Consider the following 11,422-nt stretch of genomic DNA (forward strand, 5'->3'; position numbering starts at 1 on the left):
TCTGGAGCGTGGGTGTTCAAGTCGAGATGCGGCTGTCGTGACAGTGTGAGAAAGACATGGGATTGCTGCATCTGGAATACCTTAAATAAGGAATCTGTTGAATCTAAGACGTCTTCTCCCCCATCCTCCCTACATAGCCGTTATACCATGTTTATAAATATCACAGTTTGGAGAAATTACGTGAATTTCTTTGCCCCGTGTCCATTATATTTTACAATGTGGCTCAGAAAAAAATGAGAGGCAGACATGCATTTATATAGCCATCATTACCGCCCCCTCTTCGGAAACAATATCCACTCAGTTCTGCCATCGGTCTTCATGTGACTGACCTGTCTGCTTCTCAGTGCCACTGTACGGGTCATTGGCCACACGGAGCAGTTCTGTGAGGTTGTGGGATGTGGAAGGGAGGATTTGCCTGTGCCAAGCTAGTCAATCCCATTAAACTTCCCCGCCCCCCCCCCCACCCCCTCCCCCACCACCACCTTGAATTTGACCATCTCTGCTTCCAGGACCCTCATTAGCAGTGTGTTCCTGGTTGCTACCTCTCATGATGTTAAAGGTTCTTCCTCACATTCTCTTTGCTGAGCTATGGACATTGCCTGAACAAGGTGGTGGCATGTTATCTTTTTGAATTGCTGTAGTCCTTGGGTTGGAGGTATGCCCACAGTAGGGCATTCCAGGACTTTGACCCAGTGAAACTGAAGAGGTAGTGAGATAGTTCCAACTCAGGATGGTGAGGGAGCTGGAAGGGAACTTGCAGGTGCTACTGAGCATCAGTGGTGGGGGTAATAGATGCTTGTGGATGTCAATCAAGTGGGCTGCTCTGTCCTGGATGGTGTTGAGCTTCTTGAGTGTTGTTCTGAGTCCATCACTCTCCTGAGTTGTGCCTTGTAGGTGGTGGACAGGCTTTGGGAGACTGGACGTGATTCACAGCTTCTGACCTGCTTTTCTCACCACAGTATTTATGCAGCAAGTCCAGTTCTGTTCCTGGTCAATGGTGACCCCCAGGATGTTGATAGTGGGGGAACTCAGTGATTCTCTGTAGTTGGAGATGGTCATTCCCTGGCATTTATGTGGTATGAATGTAACTTGCCACTTATCAGCCGATTCCTGGATGTTGCCCATTTCTTGTTGTATTTGAACATGGACTGCTTCAGTATCTGAGGAGCCGTGAACGGTGCTTTAACATCGTGCAACCATCAGCGAACATCCCCACTTCTGACCTTATGGTGGAGGGAAGGTTACTGCTGAAGCGGCTGAAGATGATTGGGTCTGGGACACTACCCTGAGGAACTCCTGCAGAGATGACCTGGAGCTGAGATGACTGACCTCCAACAACCATCTTTCTGTGTGTCAGGTGACACTCCAGCCAGCGGAGAGTTTGCTCCCTGATATCCATTGATTCCAGTTTTCCTGGGGCTCCTTGATGCCACACTCAGTCAAACACTGCCTTGATATCAAGGGCTGTCCGTCTCACCTCTTTTGTCCATGTTTGGATTGAGTCTGTAATTATGCAAAACGTTGAGTGGCTCTGGCTGATCCTAAACTGAGAGGTAGTGAGCAGGTTATTGCAGTGATAGCATTGTTGATCAGACCTTCCATCACGTTACAGATGATTGAGAGTAGACTAATGGAAGGTAATTGGCTGGGTTGGATTTGTCCTGCTTTTTGTGCACAGGACATTCCCGCACAGGCCTCCACATCACTGGGTCGAAGCACTGATATAGCTTTGCTAGTGGATTACCAATTCTGGAGTGCAGGGCTGTTGCCGAAACGTTGTCAGGGCCCATAGCCTTTGCAATATTATATGCGTTTTGCTCTTTTGTGGTATGAGGTATTATGAATTAAGCTGGAATCTGTAAGTTGGAGATCTCAGGGGTAGGCCAAGATGGATCATCCATTCGGTATCTTTGGTTGAAGGTGGATGCGAATGCTGCAGCCTTATCTATTGCTCTGATGTTCTGGTTCCCATCGGTGACCGTGGGGATATTTGTGGAGTCCCCTCCTCCTGTGAGATATTTCATTGTTCACCTCCATTCAAGGCTGGATTTGGGAGGCCTGTCGAGCTTAGCTAGGATCTGTTTGTATGGAATCATTTTACTGTGTGCCATCAGCTAATGGGAGCATCCTCCCTCATCTACCTTCCCTAAACCTGTCAGATCTCACCGCAATCTCCTTAAATCTCTTCTGTACCATCTAAAGGACCCTCACGTCCTTCTGAAAGTCATACCCAAATACGCTGCAGACTCACCAGAATCTGGTGACCAAACCAGTAAACACAACGACCAGGATGGGGTAGGGAATCTGGGAAATTTCTCACTCGCCCCAAGAGGCAATCAAAAACTCCCGGGGTGTAACTCAACCCCTGACCGTTCCAAACCAAACCTCCCTCATGTCCTTGATAATCTCCACCTCAGTCAGAAAGTTCAACTCTGAAAGAAGTTTGTAAAAACATTGTTGCATGGGATGTGTGTCACTGGCAAGCCCATTTGTTGACCATCATTGATTACCGTTGAACCGTGGGGCTAGTTTTGAGGCTGAGGTAGAGTCGTAGAATCGTACAGCACGGAAACAGACCCTTCGGTCCCACCAGTCCATGCCGACCCTAATCCCAAACTAAACTAGTCCCAATTGCCTGCGCTTGGCCCATATCCATTTCTTATTCATGTCTCTTGAACATTGTAGGTATATTCTTGATTACTGAGGGGATCAATGATTATCCAGGAAATGCAGGAATATAGAGTTGAAGTTACAATCAGATTAGCAACGATCTTATTGAACAGCAGAACAGATTTGCATGGCCTACCAGTGGTTGTGTGTTATTTTAGATGGTGGTTCTGAGTCAACCACATTTCTTTGGTCTGGAGTCACGTGTAGGTCAGTCCAGGTAAGGATGTCCTGGGCCAAAGTTCATCAGTGAGTATTTACAACTACCATGGTCACCATTACTGAGATTAGCTTTGTATTCCAGCTTTGTATACAATCCCTACAGTGTGGGTCCAGGCCATTTGGCCCATCGAGTCGACACTGACCCTCCAAACAGCACCCCACCCAGACCGACCCCTTCTCTGTAACCTTGCATTTCCCCTGGCCAATCCAGCTAATCTGCACTGTGAGAGGAAACCCACGAGGACACGAGGAGGACGTGCAACCTCTACACGGACAGTCGACCGAGAGTGGAAATGAACTCGGGTCCCTGGCACTGTGAGGCAGCAGTGCTAACCACTGAGCCACCGTGCTGCCCCTGAATTTAAATACCACCAGCGGTGGGATTTGAACCCATCACTACAGATGTCAGTGACATTATGTCGACACCTCCATCTCCTGAGAAGGAAGTCGGTGAGTCGGTATTACCACATGAGATGGCAGTCTGTTCCCAAGTGCCGGCTTCAGGTGCTGTGTTTTTTGTTTATTTAAAGTTTTGAATTTTAAAACACAGTCTGTACAGTTTGTAACCCTTTCCAAGTTCAGTCAGCCACCCCGGGAGGCAGTTTGACTTTTCCTTCATTTTGTCCCGGATATTGCTTGGGTCGTGGGAGTTGCCTCTTGCTCCACACCACCTCCGGCCAGCTCTCGGACCCGTCAGTGGTTCATCGGGAGCTTCAGGAACCACTCCCATCATCCTCCCCTCTGGAATTGACGCATTATTGGCGGGTAACCTGTGCCTTTCTGCCTTGCAGGCTTCGGGAGATTATGGGAGTGGATACGGAAGAGGAACTCAAACGGTAAGGAAGGAACGTGCTGTGCTGAGTGTGTGAGATAGACTGTTGTGAACGCCAGTCAGTCCTTACTCTTTTCTATTGTGCCTGTGATTAATTTAAGTGTGAATGAATTAAATTCATAAGTGCCGGAACCACCTGATTTTAAAGTGTAAAATCAGCCCAAACTTTAACTCCAACTAAGTCTCAGCCAGCTCCGTGTTACTGAGATCCTTCTGTATTCCTTCTTTCCTTTCTCTGAAGTAGCATCTCCAGCAGAACTTGCATTCACACAGAAGGAGCCCTGCAAACAGCAGGTTCTCAGTCCTTGGTTTTGGTCTGAGACTTGGCTGAGGCTGTATTTTCAGACCAGGAATGAAGACCAAGAAACAATTCGAGACTTGCATTTATGTGGCGCCCTTCAGATGTGCCAAAGCACTGCACAGCCAGTTGTGTACTTTTGAAATGCAGTCACAGTCGTGATGCAGCAGTTGGGTTTGCCACACAGCAAGATCCCACGGTCAGTGCTGATCATGACAAGGAAATCTGCTTCGATGCTATTGGTTGACGGATAAATGACGGATAAATAGCTGCTGGGAGACGGGGAGAATTTCCACCAGCTATTCATTGAAATAGCATAGTAGGATCAATAGAAAGTTCAGACAGGGATGACCATCTCATCCGTACGCCAGTACCTCTGACAGTGCAGCACTCTCTCTGTGTTACACTGCAGCGTCAGCCTGGATTTTTTGCTTAGATCCATGTAGAGGGACTGACCCGTCCCAGGAAGCATTTATTCTCTGCTTCCTGTAAGCTATCCATCTTCTTTCTATGCCAGTATTTAACAACCCTGCACCACAAGGGTTTCTCTTCCACATTAACCTCTGATTATCTCAAATGCCTTCTGGAAATCTCATTACATTACATCCACTGGTCACCCTTTATCCACAGCACATGTAATTTTATTAAAGACCTCCAAACAACTTGGTGAAATATTATTTCCCTTTCATGTTGACTCTTCCTGATTACCTTGAACTTATCCAAGTGCCCAACTGTGATATCTTTAATAATTGTTTGGAACATTTTCTTGATGACAGATGTAAGTTTAACTGTCTGTAGCTTCCTGCTTTCTGTGTCTCCCTCCCTTTTCCAATAAAGGAGTTACATTTCCATTTTCCAGTCTAACTGGACCTTCTCCAAATCTCGGGAACCTGCTATAAATGTGAGCCAATGCATCAACAATCTCCTTAGCCACTTCTTTTAAGACCACCAGGACCTGGACACTTGTCAATCTGCAGCTCCAATAATCTGCTCAGCACCACTCCCCCAGTGTTTGACGTTTCTCATTTTCATCGGTTCCTCCCTCCCTTTCATTTCCTGATTTACTGTGATTGCTGGAATATCATTTGTAATCCTGGATAGCGAAGCCTGATACGGAATATCTGTTCAATTCATCTGCCATCTCCCTATGTTTCATTGTTAATTCCCTGGATTCCCCTTTTACAGGACCACTTTGGTAACTTTCTAAAATAACTATAGAAGCTGTTACTTTTAAACATTTATGTTTTTTGCTAGTTTTCTCTTTAAATTTTACATAGAACATAGAACAGTACAGCACAGAACAGACCCTACAGCCCACGATGTTGTGCCGAGGTTTAATCCTAATGTAAAATAAAATAAACTAACCTACGCACCCCTCAACTCACTGCTATCCATGTGCATGTCCAGCAGTCACTTAAATGTCCCCAATGAATCTGCTTCCACCACCACAGCTGGCAACGCATTCTATGCACTCACAACTCTCTGCGTAAAGAACCTACCTCTGATGTCTCCTTTATACCTTCCTCCTAATATCTTAAAACTATGACCCCTCGTACCAGTCAGTCCTGCCCTGGGGAAAAGTCTCTGGCTATTGACTCTATCTATTCCTCTCATTATTTTGTACACCTCGATCAGATCTCCTCTCTTCCTCCTTCTCTACAGAGAGAAAAGTCCGAGTTTATTCAACCTTTCTTCATACGGCAAGCCCTCCAGTCCAGGCAGCATCCTGGTAAACCTTCTTTGCACCCTCTCCAAAGCCTCTGTATCTTTCCTTTATTTTATTAATTTTCAAAGTGTTATTTGCTGTGTTTTAGGTTCTGTCCAATCTTGTGAACTGCCACCTATTTTTACACACTTACATGCTCTTACTTTAAGCTGGATACTATTTTAAATTTGTTGAGTTAACCACAGATGGTGGATACACACTTTAGAACTTTTCTTTCTCACTGGAATTTATCTATGCTGTATGTTCCTAAATATCCCCTTAAATGCTTGCCACTTCATCTCTGTTGCCCCATCCCTTACCTAATTTGCCAGTTTGCTCTAGCTAGCTCTGTTTGCATACCCTCTAGTCTTGGACCCACTCTGCTCTGCCCTCAATCGGAAGGCAACATTCAATCATAATATGGTTGTTGCTACCAACTGGCACCTTCCTGGTGAAGTCCTTTATATTCAGTGGTTAATGTTGAAGAGGAACTGTATCCCACAACCACAACTGGTTTCTTGCCTTTACCATGTTTTAATCTGTACGCAAGTGTCATTTGCATTTTAATTTCTTCAGGTTAGGTCATGCTTCTGCATTGTGCTATTACCACTATTAACTAACAGAGCGACTCTCACACCTTTTCCTAGCTACATGTCCTAACTACTGGGTAGATTCCCGACAGTATGGAAACAGGCCATTTGGCCCAACAAGTCCACACTGGCCTTCTGAAGATCTTCCTAAACATCATGTACCCTGCAGTTTTCAGGTTGTGATCTATATCATCCTGCAGCCAGGTCTCTGTAATGGCTATCAGATCATATTCAGTTCTATATGTAGTATCGGTTCACCTGTTGTGTTTTGAAAGTGATATATATTAAGATATAGAGCGTAAAGTTTATCCTTTTATTATTTTTCTAACCTTTAGTCTTATCTGCTGATTTCCTGTTAGATTTGTAAACTCTATCCTTTCTGTCAATGTCTGTCTGTCCTCTTTTACATTGTTTCATGAAGCACCTTTGGATGTTTCCTGGCCTTAAAAAGATGATATAAGTAAGAGCTGTCACTGCGATTGTTCTCTGTCTGGCTTTCCATTTATGAAGGTTTTGGCTTTGACTGGTTGGCCCAATGAGAGCAGTGCTGTTTGACACTGAGCCAAGAATGTCTAACTTCGTAGAGAGCCGAGACTGTAACCAATCCTTCCTCCCATTGTGAAACTATTGAAAACAGAGGGATTGTTTTCAGTACAATAAATTGTGGTATTCCTAATCTGGGGTACGTCAGGTATAGATTCACTAGCTAGGATGATCCAGACAGGGAAGATATCCTATGCCTCGCAAGAGGGTGGGTGATGAAGCACATGTTCCGGTCTGTTTTTGTAGTTAATGTTTCCTGGAACAGGTCACCAGCCTGAAGCCAAAGGTTGTGGTTACTTCACGTGGAACCTGACCCACTCTCCCCAGCTGCCTGGAGGTGTGCAGGTTGACCCTCTGCCTGAATGGCCATGTTATGAGTACACCTTGCTGGCCTTTGAGTCCTGGAGTGGAACGGGAAGCCAGAGCTTTGGGTTCGGAGCGTGGGGCGGGGTGCCTGGCGTACCTCGCGAGGATGGCTTGGACGTGTGCTCAATCTGGAGGTGCACGGGCTCAGAAAAAAAACATCTGGTCATCTGCTTTGATGGAAAAAATGCACTATTGGAGAGTTGCTGGCTCCCTGGTCTTCTCCTTAACTGTGAGGGCCAAAGTCTCTTTGTCTAACGGTTCCATCTTCATCCTGTCTGTGGTTATTATGTGGGAACATCAGCAGTCCTCTTCAGTTTTTCCATGGTTGATGTCAAAATGACTCTGCTTTACTCAACTTGTTTTGGGTATTGTTTTTGCTGAAGACTTTTCCTCAGTTGGATTGTGAACGCCCACTTCCTCTTGAGGACAGGATCCTGTTTAATGTCTGCAGGTATCCGAGAAAGAGTGTGCGATTCATGAGCGCTCTTCACAAACTTTGAGATGTCCGAAAACACTTCCACAGCCAATCGAGTTCTCTTTCAAGGCTTGTCTCTGTTGAAATGCAGGAGACCAGGCAGTCAGTTTAAACACAGCACAGTCCCACAAGGAACAATGTGATAAACCAGGTAATCTGTTTAGTGAAATATGAAGAGAAAATGCTGGAGAAACTCAGCAGATCTGGCCACATCTGTGAAGGGGAGAGACAGGATTAATGTTTCAGTCCAATATTACTCCCCTTTCGAATGGCAAAGGACTGGAAAATGGTGTTTCTATGATGTTGACAGAGGGATCTCATCTTTTGGATAGTGGCTCCAAGCCATTCACCATCCTGACTTGCAAATATATCGCCATTCCTTCACTGTCACTGGGTCAAAATCCTGGAATTCCCTCCCCACTTCCAATACTCCTCCTGGCCTTTAACCCGCTCTTGACTTCTTCACTGAGAGCTGGTGATGTGACAACCAGCCACCTTCATTTCTCCACTCCCATCACCCGCTCTAACGTGTCTCCCTCTGAATTCACTGCGCCCTCACCCCCTCCTCTGTCAACATCGGTTTCCAGCCCCTTTCAGATCTCAGGAAGAGTCACACCAGATTTGAAACGCTAACCCTGTTTCTTTCTCCTCAATGCTGCCAGACCTGCTGAGCTCCCCCAGCATTCCCTGTGTTCACTTCAGATTTCCAGCATCCGTGTACACTGCAGTAGTTCAAGAGGGGACACAGCATCATCTGTGGGAGGTCACATCCTGTGAAAGAGTGAGCAACAAATTAGGAATGAGCAGCCAGCACTGGTCCTGCCAGCAGAGCTTACATCTTCAGAGTAATTCTCTTTTCAATGTAAGCAATAGACTGAGGGTGAAGAAGACCTTTATCCCCCAATTCCCAGATTACCAAGCCAACCTGAACAAGATTTGATTGCGTTCAGGATCCAGATCTTCACCGCCCTCCCTGGAAAATGAACATGAAACACTCACCTGCCCTTCCTATCGCTAATCCTCTTCCCTCGGGCTACTCCCTGATGCTGAGGCGGCTAAACGGCAATCTCGCAACTAACACTGCCATAAGGAAATGCTTGGCAGGTTTGTGGCAATTTCCACTCGCACAGAACCATCTCAAAGTGGCCTGCAAGCCAACCAAGTACATTCGGAGTCGCGTGGTAACGTAGGAAACATGGCTGCCAATTTGTGCACAGCAAGATCCCAAAGTACGCATCGAAACAAAAGCCCAAACAATCTGCCACAGTGCAGTTGATTGAGGGATAAATCTTGGCCAAGGACCCACGGGTAACCTGTCAAATCCGCCCAAAAGAGCACATGGGACATGGCTTGACATCGCATTTGGATACTCAGCAGTGCAGCACTTGCATTGTTCGAGAAGATCGTGTGTAATTATGAGTTCCTTCTCTTCCTTACTTTCCAAACCTTTCTACGGGCAGTCCGTTCCTAAGCAGTTTCTCCAATGTAATTCCTTTCGTGCGTGAGATCAGCCTCTGCTGCTTGACTGAGTCCCTCACTGACAGTGAAACATAAAAACAGAAGGAGACCGTTCAGCCCATTGAACCTGTTCACTTAGATCACATTGATCTACTTTCTCTTTCATACCCAGCTCGGTTCTGTTCCCTTATCCACCAATCTCTCAATCACAATGTTTGGAATTATCAATTGACCCCTATCCTCAACAGGTTCTGGAAGGGAGGGTTCCAGATTTCCATTCCCCTTTGTGTGAGGATGAGAGTGGATTGGCTCTCGTTTAAAGTCCTGCCCATTGTTTGGGCCTGCCATCCACCAGAGGAAACAGTTTCTCGTTTTGCCTCAGTTGAATGAATCTTCAGGCAAAGGTGAGGGCTGCAGATGCTGGAGATCAGAGTCCAGATCAGAATGGTGCTGGAAAAGCACAGCAGGTCAGGCAGCATCCGAGGAGCGGGAAAATCGACGTCTCAGGCAAAAGCTCTTCATCAGGAATGAAAGGGCTTCATCATTCCTGATGAAGGGCTTCTGCCCGAAACATTGCTTTTCCTGCTCCTCGGATGCTGACTGACCTGCTGTGCTTTTCCAGCACCACTCTGATCTGAATGAATCTTCAATCTGCTATATTCAAAGTGTCATCTGTGCAAACTGTTCTCAGTTACAACCTTTTCCTCTTGGTGTCATTCTGATAACTGTACTACACCCCCTCACAGGATCTACGTAATGCTCCACACATGGCCTCCCCCTTGTGGTAGAAAGATAGTGATTGGTAAATCATAAAATATAAGAAATTGGAGCCTGATAGGCCTCTCGAACCTGCTCTGTTGTACAATAAGACCACGGTTGATCTAATTGTGTCCTTAACTCCAACTTTCAAACCCTGTCTAATCAGCAACCTAACCTCCGTTACTGTCCAAAACGTAATAACCTTCTGAGAGGAGAAACAGCTCCTTCTCTCTGCCTTACATGGGAGACCCCCTTGCTCTGAAGCCATGCTTCCTAGTGCTGGATCTCCTAGTGGGGGTAGGTGGAACATTCTCAGCATCCACTTTTCAAGACCGCTCAGCCTTTCCTATGTTTCAGTGTGATCCTTCGAAACTGCAGTGAGTGTGGGCCCCACATGGATCTTGGAGGGCATTGGGAGAAACCTCTTTACCCCTGGGGGTAGTGGGAATGGCAAACTTGCTACCGAAGGGAGTGAATGTCACAGATACATTTCAGGCGAGTTAGATCAATACACGAGGGAGAAAGGACAGGAAGGATATGTTCAAAGGATGAGTTGAGGTTGGAGGCCTCTGTGCGGCATTGACACTAGCATGGGCCGTGAGGGCTGAATGGCCTGTTTCTGTGCTGAGCGCCTGTAGATGTGTCTACAGCCATCATTTTTCTTCACCTAAGGGATGCATATTGACTCAGAGCTTCCCATAGCCCCCACGCACCCCTGGGGGAGTGAATGTTTCACAGAAATGCTTGTGACTGTACTGCCTGCACTCTGGGCTGTGGGAAAACACAACAGCTATTGCTGTAACCTGAGCTGAATTAGCCCCAGTAGAGAGGACAGCTCATCCTGTGCAACCAAACTGAAGTGCAATTTGCTGTGACCAATGTAATCACCAGTGTGGAGGATTCCTCACATGAAACCACTGGATTGTCCCCTCTCCATAAACTTGCAGATGTTTTCAATTTTTCTCCATTAGACATTGAGATTAATATGAGAAAGTCTTGCTGAGTGCTCCTGCTGTTTTAATTCTTTCCTCTCTGCACTCTTTTTTTAAACACACGCACAGGCACAGCACACAGTTCCACCTCACTGTCCTGAAGGATGCTTTCTCCCTGACAGAGACTGAGAATCTGTCCAAGTGTTGCTGTCTTTCTCTCTCTCTCTCTCTCTCTCTGTGTCTGCCCTCTCTCTCTCTCTCTCTGTCTCTCTGTGCCTGCTCTCTCCCTCTCTCTCTGTGCCTGCCCTCTCTCCCTCTCTCTCTCTGTGCCTGCCCTCTCTCTCTCTCTCTCTCTTCCACCACACTTTCCCTGGAATTCTACACAGGGGTGGGTGTACCCGAAAGTCTCCTCCCCTGATAATCTCTCCAACATTGTCCTGTACAGGGCAAAGGTGGAACTTGTCAAAAAGTTGTGTGTGTTTGTGTGTGTGCTATTTGGAGACTCTTCCCCCAAAGGCAGCAGCAGTCTTACTGTTGGTGTCCAGTTTGGCTGCCCCAAAGAGGAGGGAGGATGG

General features: G+C 46.4%; 1 protein-coding gene across 3 annotated transcripts in view; it reads left to right on the forward strand.

The window, feature by feature from the left end:
• The window catches only part of col18a1a (collagen type XVIII alpha 1 chain a), a 304,262-nt gene that overhangs the window by 177,146 nt on the left and 115,694 nt on the right, over window positions 1-11,422 (forward strand). For all 3 annotated transcript variants that reach the window (XM_043693212.1, XM_043693211.1, XM_043693210.1), the window contains one exon: window positions 3,681-3,725. In XM_043693212.1, coding sequence (XP_043549147.1) covers window positions 3,681-3,725 — 45 coding nt within the window. The remainder of the gene's footprint in view (window positions 1-3,680; window positions 3,726-11,422) is intronic.

Source organism: Chiloscyllium plagiosum, chromosome 7, assembly GCF_004010195.1.
Source record: "Chiloscyllium plagiosum isolate BGI_BamShark_2017 chromosome 7, ASM401019v2, whole genome shotgun sequence".
NCBI lineage: Eukaryota > Metazoa > Chordata > Chondrichthyes > Orectolobiformes > Hemiscylliidae > Chiloscyllium > Chiloscyllium plagiosum.